This window comes from Symsagittifera roscoffensis, chromosome 1 (assembly GCF_963678635.1).
Source record: "Symsagittifera roscoffensis chromosome 1, txSymRosc1.1, whole genome shotgun sequence".
Lineage (NCBI taxonomy): Eukaryota > Metazoa > Xenacoelomorpha > Acoela > Convolutidae > Symsagittifera > Symsagittifera roscoffensis.
The window spans coordinates 17,367,316-17,390,906 of NC_087062.1; the positions used below are offsets into that span (position 1 = coordinate 17,367,316).

The 23,591-nt window shown below is 36.5% G+C and overlaps 3 protein-coding genes across 7 annotated transcripts; 1 reads left to right on the forward strand and 2 right to left on the reverse strand.

Moving 5' to 3' along the window:
* Nucleotides 1–76: 76 nt before the first annotated feature.
* On the reverse strand, nucleotides 77–8,934 carry LOC134857047 (uncharacterized). Of its 2 annotated transcripts, XM_063873402.1 has the most exons (4): nucleotides 8,820–8,932; nucleotides 8,516–8,534; nucleotides 7,963–8,130; nucleotides 77–4,920 (listed from the first exon to the last, which is right to left on the reverse strand). In XM_063873402.1, the coding sequence occupies exons 2-4, from the start codon at nucleotides 8,516–8,518 to the stop codon at nucleotides 268–270; spliced, it is 4,824 nt and encodes a 1,607-aa protein (XP_063729472.1). In that variant the 5' UTR covers nucleotides 8,519–8,534; nucleotides 8,820–8,932; the 3' UTR covers nucleotides 77–267. The 2 variants fall into 2 exon arrangements, with proteins under 2 accessions (XP_063729472.1, XP_063729464.1); XM_063873394.1 differs by lacking the exon at nucleotides 8,516–8,534 and having other exon boundaries at nucleotides 8,820–8,934.
* Nucleotides 8,819–23,431, forward strand: LOC134857072 (uncharacterized). 4 transcript variants are annotated; one of them, XM_063873432.1, is made up of 3 exons: nucleotides 8,819–8,933; nucleotides 13,368–13,492; nucleotides 22,878–23,430. In XM_063873432.1, exons 2-3 carry the CDS (start codon nucleotides 13,444–13,446, stop codon nucleotides 23,159–23,161), a joined length of 333 nt encoding a protein of 110 aa, XP_063729502.1. In that variant the 5' UTR covers nucleotides 8,819–8,933; nucleotides 13,368–13,443; the 3' UTR covers nucleotides 23,162–23,430. The 4 variants fall into 4 exon arrangements, with proteins under 4 accessions (XP_063729502.1, XP_063729511.1, XP_063729519.1 ...); XM_063873441.1 differs by lacking the exon at nucleotides 8,819–8,933 and adding an exon at nucleotides 9,506–9,605 and having other exon boundaries at nucleotides 22,878–23,431; XM_063873449.1 differs by lacking the exon at nucleotides 8,819–8,933 and adding an exon at nucleotides 11,657–11,675 and having other exon boundaries at nucleotides 22,878–23,431.
* On the reverse strand, nucleotides 20,528–22,825 carry LOC134857062 (uncharacterized). The gene is made up of 3 exons (XM_063873412.1): nucleotides 22,681–22,825; nucleotides 21,191–21,448; nucleotides 20,528–21,009 (listed from the first exon to the last, which is right to left on the reverse strand). The coding sequence occupies exons 2-3, from the start codon at nucleotides 21,423–21,425 to the stop codon at nucleotides 20,792–20,794; spliced, it is 453 nt and encodes a 150-aa protein (XP_063729482.1). The 5' UTR covers nucleotides 21,426–21,448; nucleotides 22,681–22,825; the 3' UTR covers nucleotides 20,528–20,791.
* Nucleotides 23,432–23,591: the final 160 nt, after the last annotated feature.

The following is a 23,591-nucleotide window of genomic DNA, read 5'->3' on the forward strand; positions in this document are numbered from 1 at the left end:
GCTTATAAAAACAAAACCGCTCGTATCCAAGTTTCTCGTTACGGAGATAGTTGCAGAAATTTTTTTATTCCAGTTGAAGATTATGTCAAAACTCACATCATATTTACATATAAACACATTAAAAACTTGATATCTAATAACAGCTATGTACAATGAAAATTCTTCAATAAGAAATTATCTGGAAAATTAAGACAGAAGTGAGTTGAATTAGACTGAACTTTTTTGCACAGCAAAGAGTCGAATTAAAGACAATTATTTGCTATACAACTATCTATAACTTCCACTTCCCCACACAAGTGGAGGTCTTTTGAAATTAAGCTTCACAGGCACCGAATTAATAAATTCATACGGAGACAAATTAGATCTGTTCAGAGGACTTGAACAACTTCGTTCTCTTTCGGGTGGCGAATTGCTTCGATCAGAAACGAAATCTCTTCTGGCCGAAAAACTGTTTTTCGAATACCTCTCTCGTTCTGGAACGCATAATTCGTCACTTTCATGCTCGTTGTAAGACGATCTGAGATTTCGATCATTCGCCCAGTGCCCACTGCCAATCTCACGTTCGTAACTTCCTGATCCGAAATTGTTGTGTTCAAGGTTCGACTGCATAAAAGCTCGTTTGTCGAAAGACTTCGTTGTCTTCGGTTTTCGTCTTTCGATTCCGTATTCTTTTAGAAGCTCTTCAATGTTGGAAGGCGGTATTTTCCACTCAGAATCATTTCTGTATCGCTTCATCACCAGTTCTTCAATGGGTGGAATATATTCATTCCTAGGAGCTACAAACTCATAAGCTGAACGTTGCGGCTGATTCCGCTGCGCTGATCGCAACGCAAGCTCGTTTAAAATGACGCTTTGACCTCTTAACTCATCGTCTTTAGCTCTTTGAACCTCGTCCTGGACAATTGAAGAAATTGTATTTCGCATGTCATACGACAGACCTTGGTTCAGAGCAGCAATGTTTGGATTACTATTGCCCATATAATAATTATGCTGGCCATACATTGAAGGATAGAATCGTCCTGGAATTGAACTTTGAGCTTCAGTGCGAACAGCGGTTTCGAAGTTCTCGAAGCTTCTATTTAACAATTGAGTCATATTTGGCCCGTTTTGCTGAGGCGCAGCTGAGCCTCTATCGTGAAAGTAAATACGACTTTGTTCTTCATGATCTCTCGTGGGTGCGTGGCTGAAGTGTTGTCTATCCGGTACATGATCTTGCTCACAAGCAAAAGATTGAGCTTGGCCCTGATTGAATGCACACTGATTAGGGTAAGCATTAGGTACGGTAACTCCTCCGTGCACCGCGTCCATAGATAAATTCCTAGTGTAACTCCTCAACGCATCATAAGGCAACGTTTCTATGGCTCCTTCCACTTGATTGGTTGTTTGAACCGCAACATTTGGGAAAACTTGACGAGGAAGTGTGCCAGTGATATCTGTACCGTAGGGATAAGGTGCCGTGAATCCCATCTGCGGGTAACCATTCGAACGCTTCTGATCTTCTTTCACCTGAGTCTGGGTCGACATCGACAACTTTGAGGGCTCATATTGTGAACTTACTGACAGGTTAGTTTGCACCTGAGCGTCCAGGAGTTGATGGTTACTGTATCTTAGAGATTCCTTCGAAAGTGTCCTCGGTGAATTTTCCGGTGAGAATGCAGCAGGCAGCGACACAGTGCTTCGCTTCAATTCCGGGGTCGGGGATGATATCGTCACCGATTGTGCGACAGGTCGAATCAAGTTAGACCTATGTAGTTTATGCTGCGGTGCCGAATAAGGTCGTTCCCTACTACGTGGCAACGTACTCCCTAACTCAGAAACAGCGGGACTAGCTTCCAAAGGTGTAAATGAGGAAGTTTTCATGAGACTTTCAAATTCTGTGCTTTCCGGGGGACGTTGATATTGGTCAACTTGGCCGCTATAGTTCTGGACAGCAGCGTCTGAATTCAGCTTTCGCCTCATTCTAGCAGTAGCTATTTCGATTAAAGCAGCACTTGAGCTTGATTTCTTGTAGTTTAACGGATCCATTATGCCTCCATTTAATTTGTAAGAGCTGCTTTGAGCTGCGACTGATTCTTCGAGGCGCTGAATTGTCACCGCCAATTCCTCCAAGGTCTGTTGCGGGTGTTCCGATTCCCCTTTCTTCGCTTTCTCGATTTCAGCGTCCAAATTTGACCTGATTTCCTCAATTTGAGTTCTTGTGAACAACGTTTTTACACGTTCCAGTTCCTCGATAACAACGTCATTAGTTTCCAAAACTTCTTCTAATTCAAGCGTAAGTTGAGCTATTTCTGCCTCCTTAAGTGCCAACGGGTCCTCTGCAGTGCTTGCACGCGGAGTTCTTCTCGAGGAGCTAATTGATTTATCCAGGCTTTCGTGGCTTCCTTCCATTAATGGTTCCAATTGTGAAAAACCTTTGGAAACCACAGATGAAGCACCCGACTTGTTTTTACCATGAATACGGAGAATTTGCTCTTGCTTGAGAAAGCTGTCTCTTAGTGCGTCCATTTGCAATTTCAGATTCTCATTCTCTGATTTGTACTTGGCTAACTCGCCGTCTAAAAATTCAACTTGAGCGTTCAGAGATACTGACTCTTTATACATCGGCCCTTCCATGCTTGAAATCTCGACTCGCTGAATTTCGGATTTCAGCCTCTCATTTTCACTGCTTAGAATTTCTATTTGAGTTTCCAAATTCGTTACAATTCCATTCAAGGCTTCCATCCTTGACATGTCCTGGTCTCCAATATTTTGCAATGTCTGGGTGCTCATTTGATTATCGTTGACAGCGGATCTCAAAGACTCGCCGCGTTTCGATATGTTATCCAGCAGTTGAAATAATGGATCATTAGATGGCGATGCTCGGACTCCAATCATATGCACGGGAGTTCCGTGCGCCGATTCGCGAATCAATGACCCATTGACGCTTCCTTGGTTTAGACCCTCATTGTCCTGCGTTGCCACACCGTGGAACATTGATTCGGAGCTAAAACTGTCAAAACTTCCCCTTCGAGAGGACCGACCAGAAGTTAACCCCGGTCCTGCTTTCCGATTTGCCATGTCCTGGTCGATCTCTTGCTGCTGTTGTTGTTCAGATTCAAACACGGGAGTAGCGGTGGATGTAGTTCTACTGTGAGATCTCTTAACAGTAACTCCATGCTCCGAAACGTTCGTCGGTGATGTCGATCGTTTGATTGTCGGTATTTCCTTTTCCTTCATTTTCAAAACAGTTGGTCGGCCCGGCAACAAAGCATACTTTCCTGTCACAGTTTCATCAGTCGTGATTTCGGAAGCTGAGATCTCCGCGGGAATCAATTCTGCTCTCATAACTTCAGCGTTTGCGGACACTTCGGTTTGATTGAGCTTACACTCATATTTGTTTCGCTCACTTAAGCCAATAGGTCCGATGCTTTCATTTGACTCATTCGTACCTTCTTTTAACTCTTCGGCTTTGTTAAATTTCTTCTTAATTCCTGCATTTCGAGTCGGGGATAGGTCCACATTTCTAGAAACGGGCGCTTCTGACTTCAAAGTTCCTATATCTTCATCTGACGTATCAATAGCTTTGTTGGAAGAAACATGTGTAAATTCAGTGTATGTTGCACCTCCTGTATGTTTTAGATATTCGTTTTCCTTTTTCGATGACGCCATTCCACTGGAAGAAAATGGGTTAGTCTCGCGCTCCGTTGAAACCTTGGTCGAAAAGCTAGCTGGACCTGGTTTCTCGGAAGACATAGTCATGTTATCTCCGAATCTCGCTTGGACATTAAGAGGCGTAGAAACACTGACAGGTGCCGACTCAAGTTCCCGACGATGATCTTCGGGAACGACTATTATTTCATCTTCTCCGACATCTGACAGTGGAGGTTTCGATTCCACTTTAATCGGTTGATAGACTTCAGTTTGTAGTTCATTAGCAGCGGAGTCACTGAATGGTTCGAAGGATTTATTGCCTCCCGCTCCACTTACACTCTCGATTGATCCCTTGGCTAACATTCTCTCAGAGTGTTCCGTTCTTTCAGGCGTCCCCGTTTTGGTATGAACATCGCCGGAACTCAAAGGCATCCCTTCATTATTTGTGGCCGCATCTTTGAATTCACTTTCTAAATCTGGACTTGCTTCGTCTCCAATCAAAACGTATTCGTCACCTTCTCCGTCGATTTCGTCCTCGTCTCCTCGACTGGGTTCGTTCACCATTGAAAGGTGTTTGTCGCTGCTTACTTCATCTAACAGACTTTTTGACCTCAGTTCCAAATTCCCAGTTCGGTCTTTCTCATCATCGTCTAAATCCTCCTCTAAATTCCGACTCTGCTCCGCTCCGTCTAGAAGATCCTCCTTCGATCTTTCTTCGAGAATAATTTCTTTATCGCTGAACAAATTGTTTCTTCGACCAAATTGACTACTTGAGCTATCACTGTGGTTAAGAATATCGTACTTGCGTTTCAGCAGAGCCGTGTATATAACCAGAGCATAGTCTGGACATACGCCGTCAATCACTTCATTGGCCTTCAGTATATTCTGAGACATGCTGAGTCTATCCTCCGCGAACATGAGAGCATAAGTGAGATTCAACAGGGGCTTATCCGGTTTTGATCTGGCCGCCGAATCCGGACACACTTTGTCAATCAACATCGCTAAATTGTGACTACTTTTAAACACTGTTTGTAACTCATCTTTCTCAGGATTGACGCCACATTCTGGCATGATTTCCACAATCCAGTCCATCAGCCACAACTTCCCGTAAGCCAGACACTTCTCCTCTGGTTCCAGCTCACAGTCGCAGATGCAGAAGTGGAGCATGAGGATCCACAAGATGTCCAGCACTGCAGTCTCTTCAGCTTTCATGATTTCTTCAGAGGAGACATCAACTTCAGCCCCCTCGCATCGCAGGTAGTCAAAGAGATTTTCAATCACCTCTTTTGCCTGTGAAAAATTTCCTTTGAATATCAATTTCATGAAACAGCAAACAGTATTAAACTTGTTAAGATTTTTAAAAAACATGTTTTTCAAGATTTAAAAACTTTTTAAGCTTATATGCTGCATTTTTGGATGTAAGAGGATGCCTATGAAATAGACTTTAATTTTGCACAGAATGTTCCGACCGTAGTCTTTAGAAACCTACGGTTAAGAAAGTTTTTTTTCTAAATTAGTTTAGTTTTTTCTGCTTGGTGTGATAAGAGAATCTGACGTAAAGTCATACTAATATTAGCATGTAAGGATGTAAGAGGATGCCTATGAAATAGACTTTAATTTTGCACTGAATGTTCCGACCATAGTCTTTAGAAACCAACGGTTAAGAAAGTTTTTTTTTCTAAATTAGTTTAGTTTTTTCTGCTTGGTGCGATAAGAGAATCTGACGTTAAGTCATACTAATATAAGCAAACTGGACTTAAGTTTTTGTAGAAAAATTAATAGAAAAACCAAAAAAAAGTTCAACATTTTTTGCAGAGAACTTGAAGTTTTTGGTTCCCAAAATGAAGCTAAACAACTCCAGAAACCAGTTTTACATGCTTAAGTTGAATTTAAGGTCTTAAATTAAGCATAATTCATCTGTTGTAAGCCTGTTCGCTTGCTTTATTCGCTCAAATTAAGACAAAAAATCAAAAATTTAAAACCGGTTTTTCTCGACACTATGAAAACTTTTTTTGAAATTTTTTTAATGTTCTAATCGCGACTGAAAGGTCTTTAATATGATTTTTTACTCAACCGTGCCCGATGATTATTTGTGGTAGCTGATTTTGCGTGGAAAACAAAAAAACTAAAACACACCCGAATACAAAGTTCCTCCTCATTTTCAATGGTCGGAACAACAAGGATAGCCGGCTACTGTGCAAGTAGCACAGAATATTCCCATCACAAGCTTAAACAAATACAAAAATGAATTATCAAGTTGGTGTGATTTTTTCTGCATATTTTGTTTTTAAAAATCTGAACGAAAAATTAGAACTTTTTGAGAGTCATAGTAAAATAAGTCAATTGGAAAAAAAAAGTTAGAAATTTCAAAAAAATTTTGCGGAAACTTTCTAAATTTTCAAGTTTTTGATTCCCAAAATTGCGCCAAAAAACTCCAAAAACTACCTTTACCTGAATAAAACTAAGTTTTCACGGCTTAAATTAAGCTTAAATAAGCTATTGCAATACCTAACTACCTCACTAATTAGCTCGAAATTAGACCAAAAATCTAAAATTTCAAACCGGTTTTTCTCGACTAGGGAAAAAACATTTTAAAAAATTTTAATGTTCGAATCACGACTGAAAGGGCTTTAATATGATATATCACTCAACCCAGTCCGATGATTATTTGTGGTAGGATTTTGCGTGGAAAAAAAAGAAAAAACTAAAACACCCGAATACAAATTCTTCCCCATTTTCAATGGTCGGAACAAAAACACACCCGAATACGAAGTTCCTCCTCATTTTCAATGGTCAAAAATCACCAACAAAAGGGCAAAAATCTGACGAAAACATGCAAAGAAAAATTCACTGCAATAGCCATGCAACATCTACAGAGAATCCAGCAAATAGCTCTCCTACATGGAGCACCTTGGTACATTAACCATTTCTTATTTTCAACTTTAGGGTAAAAAATCTAGAACCCGGTGTTATACCCTTGTTATTGCAAGGGCAAAAACTGGAACAACAGGCGTTTTTTAATTCCGCATCAAAAGCATATAATACAAATCAAATTTTAAAACTAAAATCAAACAAGTTTTCGCGCGCCACATAATGAAAAGCAAATAACTTACTCAATTTGCTTCCATTTGCAGAGTGAATTTGAAGTGAATTTAACATGATTAGGACAGGCAAACAGCAAATAAATAAATCTAACCGTGATCATATTTTAAGACTTTTTTTGAAAAAAAAAAAACGAATGAAAGACCGACATGGCCTAAACAACTGTCTTGACTTCGTTCATTGACGCTTCAGAAATAGAAACAAAATAAAGCTTCATATTAGTGGAAACAATCGCTTCAATAAGGTAGAAACAGCTGTAGCATATAGGGGTAAATGCATTTTGATACACCCACCCAACCCTCTCTTAAAAGGTAAATAAGTGAATACGCAGACTAGCTTCACTCGTCACAAGCAGAATCACAAGAAAAAGAGTTTTGAAACTGGATCAATCGATAACTTTTGTATTCAGCTGAAAAATCTGATAATTTAAATCCCATTTCGAAACTAACAGTGTATCATGCTTTTCATGACCTTTGCACTTAGGCTGTTCGATAGTGGAGTTTGCCTTCCTTTTAATAAAGGAAATGAGTTGGACTTGAAAAGAAATCACAAATAAAACCTCGAAAAATCAAATTTGAGCGTGAACTAAGACTTTTTGCTGAAAACAAAATCATCGAGACCAATAAAAGAGTCTTCTCTGCGTTAATTGGCTCTTAATCAGATGTTTGAAAATAAGTTCATCTTGAAAAAAAAACAAAGCTGGTAAAAAAAACATTTCCGTTCTCCGAAAGTCTGAACAATCTTGAAATTTTTTTATTCCGCCATGAATTCTAAAACTCACGTCAGAGAACCTTTCCGCTATTTTCATTCTGCGGTACTTTTGAATGGTAAATAAAACAAAATTTGAAGAGTTAGGTTAAAGCGTCAAGCCAAAATACAGACGCAGACGCATGGGCGTCACAGACGTTTACACTTTTCTCGGCAAAAAAATCCCTCATCACTTAATACATTTTAAAAAAATTGACCCTTTTGGCACTCGTTTAGAAGTATGATCACCGAAAAAATTTCTTCGTTAGATTTAGCATTCAATTTATCTATACATATGAAACTATCAAAAACATGAATTCATTGTCAAAACTTGTAACTACCAGTTAACAACTTTTCTATCTGACTTTTAAATAGGAACATCGGTAGTTTTTGGGGCCCATACATGTAAGCGATGTTTTTAACGGGACTATACTTCTAAACGAATACCATACTTTTATAATTGAATTAACATTAAATTGCTACCTGTTGCTTGGAGTGAGTGTTATCTGCACTGTGCCATTTGGGGGTGAGACTAGACTTAGTGAGGATGTCTGCGAGGAGGCAGAGCAGTCGCCCGTCTTGGAAGTCTCTCAGACTAGCCGCACTCTCCTTCTCCTCTCGCAACACTGTATTCGCCCACCCAAGGTACACCTGACAAACATTATTACACGTCACAACTCACTTCTTTGATTAATAATGTTTTAAACAACAGGAAGCTTGCACATAATCGACTAGTGTGTCTATCGCTAAAAACTGAAACAAACTCGACTGCTAGACAATGTTCAAAAATACTTTATGGACACTTTCAGCATGAAAAATTATATTCTCGAATGGACAAAATCTTTATGACAGCCAGAAACTCGACTTCACAATTCACAAGCAACACTCGCAACTCGGTGCAACTTTTTTTGGCATCTGCATACAATTCACACATTGATTCACACGACACATGAAGAATAATAAACGGGATGATATGATTTTAAAATATCTTTCAAGAGGCTTTCTAGAGGGAATGTGAAGCGATGCGATAACTTACCATATAAAGAGTTCACACTCTAAAAAGTGAAAAGGTAAACTGATAAAAAATTAATTCATGATCAAACGTTTTCAAGTTCACGCAATTTACCACTTCAAGCTACTGATCGCGATCATAACTGTTTTTGAGTTCTTTCATCATAAGTTAATGCAATAAACTCGACTTCTTTGAAAATTCGAAGTAATCGTTTCTTGGTAATTGTTAATTACCGCATAAGCAACGCAATAAGTTGTTCAATTAAAAATACTTGACTAGCTCCCACATTTAATTTGTCAAAGGAACTTGTAACATAAGTCTAGCGAACCTTGATAACATTTTGCATCGCATTGACTGGGTTGGAACTATCTTGCTCGGCAACTTGTGATTCCATTTCTTATACTTGATACTTCGTCTTTTTCGACTTCTGATACGTCAGTAGGTAACTAACTCACTTCAGATTTTCCCTTTACACATAACTCGTCTGAAATCAAATAAGATTTAGTTAAATTAATTGTTTACACAGTGCTGTACATCAAGTTTTGGTACTATGATACGTCGTTCCTATTTTACGACGTTTAAAGGCTGATCAATTCTAAAATTTGTCTCAAAGCGCATTCGGCGCATACTTACAAATTTTATGGACAGGAAGCGAGCGCCAAATAAAGGCCAAAAAACGGCATTTTTGACACATTTTCTCAAAAGTGGGTATTGTGGCTTAAAAAGACCCTCTCCTCCGTAAGAAAAAATTCTGGATCCGTCATTGCTTTTAACTGAAATTAAGCTAATTATTCCATATAACATTAACTAAATTTTAAATGGCATGAAGACATGAAGTGGATGTTAAAATACAGTGGGGTTTTTCATGAATCTATTGAAATATGTTTCAGAAAAAGGAAGCAATGATAACTAAATGTAATCTTGAGAATTTGAATTCCGCTTTAATTTGACATGCAAGGCTTAATTTAGTTTACGCCCAAAAAGACATCAAAAAATTCATTAAATTTAAAATGCCTTGTAGCTCTTACAGTTAAATTTGGTCGCTTCTATTCAATATTTTAACGTCAAAAACCAAATATTTTTTAATTGATATAAAAAATTCAGTCATAAAAAGGTAAGAGGAAACTGAATCCCTAAAAATTCAACATTAACAAAATTAACTCATCCGTAGGCGAAGCGAAGCTTCACGTTACTTGCAATACCGAACGAGAAAATAAACTTATTGCAAAAACCATTAAGAATTAGCACACAGTCAACACCGTAGAGGTGTTGTTTATTTCCGATTTCCAGAAATTTGCTAAGCAATTAAACATCCAGCATAAAGACTTTTCAAAATTTATACAAAATTCGCAGAAAAAACTACAAAATAGGCTAAAAATGGAAACAAAATTGAGATGAAAGCCGCTAGGAAGAATAAATTTTTTAGAATCTGAAAAAAAAACAATCTATCAAAACTTTTCTATGTTTGTCTCGAATCGTTTGGAATGGATTTCATTTCAACAAAAAAATTGTTAGCACAACTGAAAACTAAATTGAAATCGACAGAAATCATTCGAAGCGGTAACAAAACCGACAATACAATACGCAAACCCGTTGAGCCGAACATTTTGTTTACAAAAAACGAACATTTAAAATCTCAAAAAATTGTAAAATCCCCTTAAAACATATCAATAATTATGGTTTTTTGCTCATCAAACGAGGCAATATGAGGCTATTAGCTCGTGATAATATAAACCGAAAGCTTTCAAGCCAAAAAAAGGAAAACAAAAAAACTGAACTTGTACTAAAATCAGAGTTGATAAACATTAACTTCGAATTGAACGGGCATTTAAAACGCAAACATGCTAAAAGTATGTCTCTGTTAGTGAACGATGTTACAGATTTTGAGATGACCACTAATTTCATTCATCTTGTGAACAAAGTTATTGACGGGAAAAGATATGTATATCACCCAATCTGTCGAAACATATATCTTTCAACTCAGACAAACAATAGATAACCCACATAAAAAAATCACACATGAGGCCAACACTTTCGTAACTTATTTGACAAAAATGCAAATGTCATTTTCAAAAAACGTCGAAAAGCTAACTTAATTTTAAAAAATATAGAAATTTGTCAATTTGTCAACATTCCGATACATTTTTCAGCCCCTCGTAGAATTTTTATTATCTTAATGATAAAAAAACTCTATTCCACGCCGATTCCAATTGAACCGTGATAATCAAACTTAGATATTTTTGAATTATAAAGAACTTTTAGCTATTTGTGCAAGAACTTGAGGAAACTGTGTGCATTTTTTCTTTTAATTTTTTTGCTTCATCGCTTTTATCTCAAAAAAACTCTCGACTTAGCATCTGACTTCGTTTTTTATCAGTCTGAATTCTAAAGATTCGTTTTCGAAGTTTTGAGAATAAAAATTGTTGCACGGTTTTGGCTAATTTGTTTATCTTACGCACTTGGCAAATAACGAACACTTTCAAAAAACACATTCCGGATTTTTGTTTTGAGTCAACAGAATTTTTTAGGCTCCAATTGCATGTAGTTTGTTGTAATTTGATCACGGCTTAATCAAAATTTCTAGATTACTGGTGGAACTTTATTTTTGGGTATATCGATATTTGTTTTCGATTGTATAAGAACTAGTTTTCAAGGTCATTTAAAAAAGTCTCCCGCCTTCTACTTTAGATAAGTTGCCAATGTGACAAAATTGCGCCACAGTTTCTTAAAAATAGATTCAGCTTTTCTTATAATATCATCAATCTCTATTCGCCAAATTAACACTCCATTTATCCCTTCAACTTGATCAGGACTAATAGAGTAGTACAGGTAGTACAGGTAGTCTAAGGTAGTACAGCCATAAAACTTAACTACATGCCTCTGATTTTTGGTAACTACACAACTATTTATGAGCTCGTTAATTTCTTTCGTCATCATCGCATTTTTATTCAAAAAGCTTAAAGCTGAAATTTTCAAAAAAAACTTTGATGATTTCATTGACGCAGTGCAGTGTATATAGATCAACTTTTCGTAAAAGCTTTTACTGCTTCAAAAAACTTCGAGAGTTTGAATTAAATCTACAAACTAAAATCTAAATTACTAGCTTGTGGTTCGAAAGTGAACTTAAACGAAATATTCTTAATTTATAAATTGTGCTAGTCTTTGGACAATCATTCGAATAACAGTAATTTTCATTTGAGTATCGACAGGGAATATCCCTTAGTTTAATTCTCAAGGAAGCTTGTGATAAAGCATACGGATAAACCCATGATGAAGCGTAAGTTAAACCGAATATGATTTTTACAATCATTGTTTCAAAAAAAATAAATACCGAGGGGAAGCTGAGCTTCACACCACCTGCGGTAGAAATATATCAACTTATACGAAGAAAAATGGAACACTAAATGAGTGAAACTTATTCTACAGTTTGTTCGTATCTTAAGCAACGATATGCGCTTTACTAAATGCATTGAGAAATTAACGAGGTAAAAAAATTATTCAAAATAATAGCAAAAGTATAAAACAAATTAAACCCGATTTTTGAATATCTTACAAAACCTAGTTTTGGAAAAATTGTATCTTTTTGATTGCGACTGAATAATCAAACTTTATTGGGACTAGCTATGATCGCGTGGAAAAGATCCATTCTAGAGCACAGTTTCTTCCCTCCCACTGGTGACAGTCGGAACAAATATTTCCAGTGTCCAACAATAAAATCTATTGAGAATTTCTGGTGCAACAAAAAAACCTTTTCCAACAAACAACTGGTCCGCATACCATTCCTAACAAGCGATGATTTGTAAAAAGCGACAAAGAGAAACATATCTTAAGGCGACTATACATAACAGGCGATATTTCCTAACTAGCCAAATTGACTGGCGAATAAGTTTCAAGCAATTCATTGGCAAGTACCGACCGTTCGCATGAGGACTGAAATGGCTTTAAAAAGATCTTTTCTTTCGGGCATCCGCCGTTCAATTGTGGTGCCTGATTTTGCAGCTGCTTAGCGAAAACAAGCGAAAAACGGCTTAAAAATTACAAAAAAAAATTCTGAGAACATCAGTTCTGAGAACATTCGGAAATAATCGGTTCCTGATTTTGCGTAAAAATATGCATTCGAGTACCAAGTTTAAAGTGCGGGACAAAAACGAGCTTCATTATTGCATTTGCTGTTTTTAGCTAGCAATACTTTCAATTCCGCTGGTTTCATTGACCTATGACCTATGTTGAAAACATTGACCTGTTCTTGACAAAACAATTCTACTAAAAAATCTCGCAAGCGCCTGATTGTAGAACTTGAGATAAATGCTGAAATTAAGAAAGGGAAAAACATTGGTTGAATGACTAGATAAATTTGCTTCAGTTCAGTAATAACCAATTAAACCCAGTTTCAAAAACCAAATGAGAAAATCAGTCAAAATTGTACATCGGAGAATGAAGAGGGAAAAGTTAAGTTGACTGACTGGGCAACATGACCCGAAGAAAAAAGAACCCACTTTCGGGCAAACACCTCATCGTCCCCGGTCGAACACTTGGCAGTTTTATCTTCCTAATATCCAATCCAATTTCCCTTTCCTTTGTCTGTAAAATAAACATCCCCTAAATCAACCACCTCTCTTGTTCACACCTCACAGACTCGTGGGAAATTTATGACTCCTATCTATGCGATTAAATATATTTATGCCCCCAATTCACTTCGCATCCGTTTTGGCATATTTAAGATCAGATAACCCAGAATTTTTGCCTAATCGGGAAACAGACCAATTTAGGGGGCGAAAAAACCACACCATAAATCACTTTTACAGCTTTTTCCGTTAGAAGATAGCCCAGAAAACCAGAAATATATGTGCTTCATTTCTTCGTCTATCTGTTCCAGATTGAATTAACCAACTGACTTCGACGAAAAAATCTAGTCAACGAAAAGAAGAAACCAATTCAACCATACCATCAAGATGACAAGTTTCAGCGCAGCTCAAATGATCGCCTCAGTTCTTTTATTCGGTAAGATGATTTTCAACAAATTAATTTCTGAACTTTTTTATAATTAAAATGAGCTGCTGATTTCATGTCATCGCAACTAGCAATGCCTTATATTCCGTATGTTTCAAACTTCAATCTAATGGTATCCGTCTATGTTATGGTCTTTTATCCGTATTCCAGACAGGGCTGTCATAGTGTTAACTTGAATGTTTTTAACATGTTGATTATATGAAAAAAAAACACGTAAGAAACAAAATTGAGTTCTAAAATCACTCATTGAGTTGTTCAAAGAGAAAAACCAGCTTTCCAGCCTACTCGACGCTGAAAGAACTTCAGATTTTTCCATAGGTGACTCCGAGAGTTGAGAAACACCGCTCCACTCCAGCAGTGGAGGAGATAGCATTTGCCTAGCCGACCAATTTTTTCGATGAAATACGAAAAAACATCTACATTCGAATTGAAAGCTCGAATTGTTAAAAACGATGTGTTAATAACGTGTAAAATATAAGTCTGTTAATAACACCTTGTTAACAACATGACAACCCTGATTCCAGATAAGGGAAAATCGGCACTGATTTCTCCAACAAAAGCAATACAAAAAACTTTACAAAATAGCATGGCCACGTTTTTTATCGATTGAGTGATGTTGATAGAAAAAAACAGTAACTTAAACAAACTAATAAATTTAATAACGAACTTTTTTTTTAATAACGAACCAAAACTATCAATCTCTCAAGGTATTCAATCTCTTAAAGACACTTATTGCTAGCAAAATTATGACTATAGTCATCAATTTTCTCGAGGGGGGCGCATTTTCAACAAATAATAGACATTTTTGTCGACCTTTTTTTGAAAAAAAAAAAATTGGCACAAATACGTTTTACGCACTTTTGGAAAGTTTTAACCAACGAAATTGCGTTTTTCAGCGCACTACCTCTCTAAATTCGTATATATTGGTTGGAAACTAAATTTAGGTGAATCAAACCCGAAACTTTTTTGCTCAAATATATTATTCAACTGTTAAGTACTCTAGAATGTTCAGCATAAAGCATTAAAATGACCTGCGGCAACTAAGTCAACTAAATCGGTAAATGAAATGCATCAAAAACTATTAAGGCTAAAATTACCTTACTTCCATCAGAAAATAAAAGAACAGTAAATTATTTCAAAAGCAAACAACCGCGGGAAATGATTAAATAGAGTGGTTTATTTGTCGATTTTCAAAATAGAGTGGTTTATTGTCACCATCGCATCTGAAGTAGATCAGTCAACAAAAATCTGTTATCACTCATACTTTGTTCTGATAAACAAGTTACAATCAGGAAAAAGTCGAGAACCTGATATGATAACGAATTTTTTCCCTTGAAAAAAAAATATATTTTTTTTCTCCACATTGAAAAATGTAGTCCACATTTCACCGCAAGTGGAATCACGACAAAAATAGAAAACGAAAAATCACTGGACCCCATTTGATTCAATAATTTGCGCGCAAAAAAGTTCGCTGTACTGATCAAATTAATACTTGGAGTTATAAACACGCCAAACTGCATTTGGTAAACAGGTGAAAAAACGTTGAAAACAGGTTAAAAATAAACAAGCGAATCTGCACTTCGCTAAAAACACCAGCAACAAAACGGAGACAAGTCATTTGCCTTAACCGACAAGTCAATGCTGCTTTGGCAACACTATTATAACCCAAGCGAAAATAGTAAGACTAGACAGTTGCGGCGCACAGAAACTGCATTCCGACTACATCAAAAAAAATTAATATTTTTTAATGTTGTTCAAGTTTGTGTCGTTTTTTGTGCATCGTGTGATGACAGAAACCAGACAAAAAAATGCCATGGTTCTGATGTCAAAAAACTCGTTATTTACTCATAATTTTTCACAGAGACCAAACCTGGCATCACAAACAAAAATAGCATTGCAAGCTAGCAAGCAGAAAATGATAAGAAAATCACCTAGTCCCATTTTTTTTTTAAAAATGATGATCAATATGAGAAAACACGCTCAGCAACACAATCGCCGGCTATTACTATGAATAAAGTATCCTTGGCTCTTTTTCCTCCTTCTCCTCCACGCCCCACCTCACATGAACATAATTTTTACACAGAGGCGCTTCGCAAACAACACTGGCGAGAACACAAAAAAGCAGCTTTATAAAGTGAAATATGAAAAAATAGAAATAAGAAACTATTTAGTAAAACTTTGCTACGTATGGGCTTCGAACCTGCGACCTCGAGAATTGGAGTCTCACACCATTTGAGTCTAATAACCGGCAAACACTAGTCACAAATAAAGCAGCTACATATGCTAACAAATTGGCAATACTAAGCAGCAAAAATGGCACCAAATAGAAATAGACACTATTTTGCAAGTAATAATTTGAATTATAACAAATTGAAGGCATCCACACTAATTTTGCATGTAATAAATTGGAAAGCATAAAGCAACATTGTATAAATTATGCATTTCAAAAAATTGCAAGTTATATTGAGTTTGAAAATTGCTGAAATCGAGTTTTATGATTGTTGTCGTTTGAAACAAATAATTTTTTTCGGTTCATTTGATGAATTCAAAATGTTTCAACTGTGTTAACTTTTTTCCATTCGATTGTCAAAACCTTTATCAAAAAACCGTAAAGGTGCCCTAAAATGGGAACCAATATTTGGGACTTAGGTTAGAAAAAAAGAATAGTCGTAGTATAACACTAACACTCACTAAAGTTCGCTAGTGTAAATAGTGTAATGAGGGGTTTAACAAGATCAAATATAAAGAACTAATAGGTTTGTCAGCATACCAATTTAAATAACAATCGATCAATGTGAACAGGAAAATTCGATCAAAGAAAAAAATTTACTAGTGAGGGGAAAAAGAGAGCCGTAATATTTATCGAGAGGCAACTATGTCGACAAAAATACGTAAAAGACAACAAAAATGTGGTCATTAAAAACTTTGAGCTATGAAGTTCTGATACTCTCAAACTAAACGCCGTATTTTCTCTTTCAAACTACTCAAAATTAGGTGAATAAGCCGATAGAATATAAGCCAAAACCAAATCGGCCGAATGAAGCATATGAGCGAAAAAAAAACTATACCAAGTCAGGGGCTTGAAAATTTACAAATTACAAAAATCAAAGAGAATTCATATTAAAATGAAATTGCTGTGATGCGCCAACTAAGCCCAAACAGGCATGCAGAAGATAGGCCGGCATTTTTTGTATTAGGAAATTTTCAGTTTCAAAAACAAATAGGTCATACACGGAATCGACACTGTGAGCTTTGGCATCCTTCTAGGCTAAGTTTGCCGCAGAAGCTAAAGAATTTGAATTGGATATAAATCAAGCTATCAATTGATTGAATTAATTTTGTTGTTACCAAGCTGTTAACCTAAAAAAGTAATTGCGACTTGAAAACTCTTGCAAATCGCAAGCGTTACTAAAATTGCATTCGGATAATGGATAAAACAGAAAAATTCAAGTTTCTTCTTGAATATTTTTGAAAGGTCCAAAAACACTCCGCATTGCCAAGGAAGCATTAAATTATTCAAAACGGTTTTTCCAACGAAATCGAAAAGGACTTTTGTATAATACTTCACTCGGCATTTTTGGATGATTATTTGTGGTACCTAATTTTCCGTAAAGAAAAATATTTTAAAAAACTGTAACACAGCTAGAGATAAGTTTCCCACCCAATTTTAGTGTCAGAACGACACAGCTTCCCCAAACATCCGATATGTCAAACATTCGCTGTGTCAAACATCCGAACTTAAATATTACCTGTCAAAAAATGACGCTAGAGTTTCATAAACCAGAGGCATAGTTCAACTGTCCGATTTGAATCACGGTTTGTGGTCGCGGTTGGCTCGCTACGTGCGCGTCGCCATTTCGCGACGAAAATTGGCTCTATTTTTCATGAGAGTCCCATTCTCTGCTGGCAAGCTCGCAACAAGTTGACACGGCTGCGGCGCTCCATCTTCATTACAGAATCTGTTAAGCGAACGGTAGAAATCTTGCCCTATTTTTTTTCACAAAATGTGGGATATTTGCCCTAGGCAAGCTATTTTTCGGATGTTTGACATATGGGATATTTTCGACACCCGTGCGCAGTATTTATACCGTATTTATCACCAATTTTGTTTTCAAACTATTATCAGAAGGCAATGAATGTGTCAAATTCAAGCTGAAACAAGGCTAAATGAAAACATAGCCAATCGAAGATTGGAAGAGTAATGAACGCAAGTAAGCATAAAAAACACTTTGTTGAAAAAATCTCAACTTTCGAATTTCAAAGAAAAATAATACATGCCCTTCAAGTTCTTTGAATTTCCAGAACAATTTATGACAGGCAATTTTCTGATAACAATAACCCAACTTAAGAACTGGATCAACAGGTAAAGTTTTTATTCCGCTGGAAATCTAAAAATTAAATTTCGCTTTCGAAACTAGAAATCGTTCACGAACTTTTGTGCCATTTGCACGTTCGTATTTGGAGAGTGCTATTTACGTCAACTTCAGCATATTTCAATTGAACTGAATAAGTGCATATATAGAAGTGCATCAATATTTTGAGACTTTTTCCTGAAAAAAAAATCAGCAAGACCTATATAAGAGTCTTTACTACGTTCATTACTCTTAATCACAAAATACAAACTTAATTGCATGGACAATATACGATAACTGGCTTTGATTTCCATCTAGTCCTATTCTTTCCAAATATTAACTTGATTTCAAGAACAATATACGATAACTGACTCTAATTGTCATCCAGTCATATTCTGTTAGCCCTACGTTAGCACTACTACAACGATCCGTATTCATTCGAACACTACAGCATGTTAAGCAAACTGTAGAAATTGGGTATTTGCTTTACATTCCAAATACTGTCGGATGTTTGCCCTAACGAAGCGGTAACTCTGAAGTTTGCATCACTTTTCGAATTTTCAGATGTTTGACAGACATATCGGATTTCAACACGTTACCAGTATTTATTGTATTTAAAACAATTTTTATACACTATTAGCTGGCAGTAAAGAATTCCTCGAAGTACAGCGGAAAAAGTGCTCATTGAAATCGCCTAACTTAAACTGCATGAACAAAATTCCTACTTCGGTTGTTTGTTAGGGTTAAAGTGCGAATGCCTAGACGGAAAACAACCATTTAACCTTAAAAGCCCGCGGATCGACTTCTACCACTAAACCACTAAGGCCTTAATACACTTTCAGCACTTTTAAGGAGCGGGTATAGCTTGTGACATTATATAGCCCAAAAGATACTCAACTCTACTCAGAACTGTACACAACGGCACCTAACTTGGAACGTAGACTCGTATTATACAAAGCTGATTTAAAATACCCGGATAAAAAGAACAAAAGTTGAAATTAAAAACGCGTTTTTCTTAAATTCAGTTGATTTTAAACCAAAATGATCAGTCCGTCCTTGCTTAAAATTTGAACAGAATTACTATAGTGCAATTAGTTTTGCAAAGTTCAGGCCCAAAAATTTACCCCAAAACCATCGTTTTTGGCTTTGTTTAGTTAGTCAGAAATTCTCCAAGCCTATGTTTATTTACCGACGAAACTATCACTGTAAGCCTCTTATGTAGCCCGCCAAAATTTAAGGGTACATTTTATCAGTTTTGTATAAACATATTTATTTTCGTTTACAAGCCAAAAAATGTCAAAACTATTATATAAAATGGGTTAAAAAGGCTGAGGCAAAGCCGAGTTCTGTCTAGAAATTTACTGATAAAATTAAAATTGTAACATTGTCATCCAAACCTTTTAACAAGACTATGACTTAAAGTTTCGAAGTAATTCTGACCTTGAGACAAGGAAATCGCGTGAAAACTCTTATCGAAATTTTGGAGAATTTAAGTTTTTGCGTTATTCTGAAATTGAAAAACGTTGAAAAAAGCACAATTGAAAAAAGTTTTCATTCAACGATGTGCCATGCAATTTTTCAGAGCAAAAAAAAATAAAGTATGTTCTAGAAGTATTTTGATTCAGTTGAAATTTGACGGTCATAATTATTTCAGAAATGTAATACGTTGCCCGTTTTTTTGTTATAGAGAGTTGCAAAAAGTTGGAACGGACAAAACTAATTAGAGAGCAAATAACTTATTTCTGAAAGCTTTGGCATGCAAAAGCTGTGTTCAGACAGAAATGATTTCTCAGGTGACTTAAACTTCGATTTAGCATGCAAAAATTGATCAAAATTGGCAGATTGCTCTTTCTGTCTATTCCAATTTTTTGCTACTAGCTACAAAGCTATAGAACGGTGGCTAAGTCCTGCTGTCTCTGACACCGGGCTCTCCACTACATGCAACCTGCCAGAATTTTGCAAACACTTAACCTTTACAAATGTAGTTAAAAATGTAGTTCTTAGGGTAGGTACCATTAAGCCATTCTATAATACTTATGATTCCTAATTCTCACGTGACTACTCAACCCAAGCGAGGAATCATTATAAAGAGAGAATTAGAAATGCAAAACGATTTAATTACAGGCAGTAAATAAGATTCGTTGCTTTCTGAAAAACCAAAATGTCTAAATCGCTTACAATTCTTCCCATATCCGACCGAAAACAAGCTGACACGAAATCAGCACCGACATTGTGGTCGATACTGAAAGTCGACTAACGTGAGAGTTTCGACCGGGGGGAGTTTAATTGCCAAGGAAGTTCTGTTAAATTTAAGGAAGGGATGGAAGTCCTTTTCTTTCAGCTCATTTTCAAAATATTGCACCGCAGCCAAATTTTCAATTTCTTAGGCTTTTACCGACTGAAAAGCTTTGACCGCTCTCAAAATTAAACATGGATAACGTATATTGGGTAGTAATGCTCAAATGCTAAAAAGGCATTTTCAAATTTGAAACTTCGCCCAATCTCAATTCATTTAATTAAAAATTGTCCTGTGTTTCGTATATTTGGTAGAAGTTCTGACTTCCTACAGACTCAGGCGTAATCGATGTACTTATTTTCATTAATACTGAACATGAAAATCGACATCTTCCGGAATGAAACAGAATTTTATGATTAATACAAGGGTCACCTAAACAAAAGCATATTGATATTTTTTATTAGTTAATCACTCAGTGATCAGATCAGTATTACAGCAAGCATCATTATGATCAAAATATAATTTCATATCAATCAATCCTACTTCACATTTCCCGTAACTAAGGGTGGTTGGTTGTTAAATATTCGTCTCAGATGACCCAAAATGATCACGCGAAGAAAGCGTGAGGGGAATGAACTGTTGTGCAGGTGCAATATAATTGTTCACTGTCGTGTACAGAAGTTTTCACTCTCCTCTCAGACTTTATTCGTAGATGTATTTGTCTTCTCCGCAGTCCCACGAGACTACTCCCTCCTTGAACCAGAGGGCGATTTCCTTGGCTGCACTGTCTGCGGAGTCGCTACCGTGGATGATGTTTCTGCCGATGTCGATCGAGAAGTCTCCTCGGATAGATCCAGGGAGTGAAGCCAGAGGGTTGGTCTCACCCAGCATTACTCTACCTTGCTTGATGACGTCTTTACCTAAACTCTTCGAATTTAATTCAAATAACCTTTCACAGCCATTTCTACTAATGATTTGTTGCGTTAATGATAGAAATTCATATGGAACTTTCACCTCCTTTTCGAATACTCAGTCAACTTAAATGGTTCCTTAAATTCGCTCTCACCAATTGAAGTGAACTGTTTTGCACTGCAATCTTACCTTCCCAGACCATGGCTACGACTGGTCCACTTGATACGAAGTTGACCAACCCGGCGAAGAAGGCCTTTCCCTTCAAATCCCCGTAGTGCTGTTCCAGCAGGGGTCCATCAGCCTTCATCATCTTCATGGCGACCAGTTTGAAGCCTCGCTTCTCGAATCTAGCGATGATCTCTCCCACTAGTTTCCTCTGCACACCATCGGGCTTAACCATGATGAAAGTCTTCTCGTGCGTCATATTGTTTAGTTTAAGGATGTTCACTAAAGTCAATTAATCAATTTCAGGTCAAACTGCGATTGCACACAAACAACTCACTTCTGAAAATTTAGAAGTAATTTTAGAAATTTGAAACAAATTAAATTAACAGGTCACAATGAAGACGGTTTGTTAGGTTCGAGGTCGGTATAACTAAACTTAGTGTTTTAATCTCGAAAGTGACTTCGACTGTATTGCAATCAATACCAGCAAACAACCTAGAGATTCACTCCAGCGAACTGCAAATTCGGCAGAGATAGCACGAAATTGAATGAGAGATATTGATATTATTACCTATTGATTCTCTCAATTTCGAGCTAGGTTCTCAATGACATGAATTGAACATTTGATTTGCACTCTCTCTTTGGTACATATTCCTAGAGCTCAGCCATTTATATCCCAAACTACATCCCACCCTCTGGCATTGCAGCACATTTCTTTCAAGAAATTATTTGACTACATACTATTCAAACTAAGTCTAAGAAAATAGTCTACTGTTTTTGGCTATGTTTGAATAGTTTAGTAAGTGTTTAAAAAAACAATGATACCAAAAAAAAGTTGATTGAAATTTTTTAATTTCAAAAAAATATATATCACGTTGAAGCTATTTGAATTGAATTTCAATACTGTTTATGATTGGAATTTTTTTCTGAAAGTTATCCCATATAGAGAAAACTAGGATCACTGGTAAATTATTTCATTGCGCTTAGAATTTTTAAAACTAGAAGTTATTCTCGGTTTTCGTGACCTTTCCTGCTGTCCGATAGCGGAGTTCGCCTTCATTTAAAAAAGGAAATGAACTGAACTTAAAAAGAAATCAATAGCCAAACTGTGAAAAACCAAATTTGAGCGTGAACCATTTTCAACTTTTTCCTGGAAAAAAAAAATAAACAAAAAATCAGCAAGGCCAGACCCATATAAGTGTAATCAGTTCGTTCTTTAAAAAAAACCTACTGAGGAATTTTTCCTCACAAACTAACAAACCTGAGCTCTTTAATACTACATCCAAGCTACTTTAAAATACTTGACCGAAATTGTATGAGTCAGTTTCGCAACACGAAAAGTCACAATTTTGAAAACAAAACAGGAATTCAGAAGTATACAAAAGTATCTCTTTTATATGCAAAAGAGATTTAATTATATAGCTGAATCTAACAGAAACAATACTAAATGCAACAATAATGGATAAGATAATTTCAAGTACACAGGAAGCGAGACAAAAACAATGTACACTAACCAATAAAGAATTGCTGTAATATTGAGACTCAATTTTTTCTTCCCAGTTAACACTACTTCTGACCGAGATTAATCTTGCTTCAATAATTCAAGTTTTCTCCTGTAAGAAAGTTTACCAAATAAATGAACTGTTATTTAATCCCCCAGGATTCGTTGTGCTAACTAGGTCAGCAACTAATAACTTCGAACTGTTTTTAGGCATACTCCTTTCACGGGCTGCTGTGTCTGCGGACGCCTTAAGCTGCGAGGAGCTCACAACCTCCAACCTGATTGACGTAATGCGAGTCATAAATGATTTCTGCCTGGCGGTGCCCGATAGCACAGTGTACTTCAAACACGCCCCCTTGACAACTACGGAGACAGGGGCGGTTGAGGGCGAGCAGAAGACGCCTGCAATCAAGAACGTGATCGAGGCTATCAAGAAATGGAAGGGAGAGGAAAAGCGAACAGCCAACGACAAGAGAACCGGAATGTTCCACTGAGGAACGGAGCAGGAACTAAACCAAGCCAGTATTTATTAACTATACCATATAACTTTAATTCTTAATGTCCTCAAGTACTTGTGTTAACTCGGTTGAATATTATAAAGACAGTTTAATAGTTGCTGGGAATCCGTTTCTCTATGAGTTTTGATTAAGTTGGAAGCAAACAAATTGCCCAACTTCAAAATTTGAAATTGAATGAACCTGATAACAGCTTTCAAATAACTATATCAATATCACATTTACATTTACAGAATCAAAACTATCTACTTAAAATAGACATAACGCATTTAGGGTTTTCGCAGGCGTGTAAGCCAAAATAAAAATATGCATATTATGTTCGGTAGTTTCCCTGGTACCCTAGTCAAAACCGAATTGCAATAAAACAAGAAATAAACTGAGGCTTTATTACAAAGTAAACTTCTAGAGT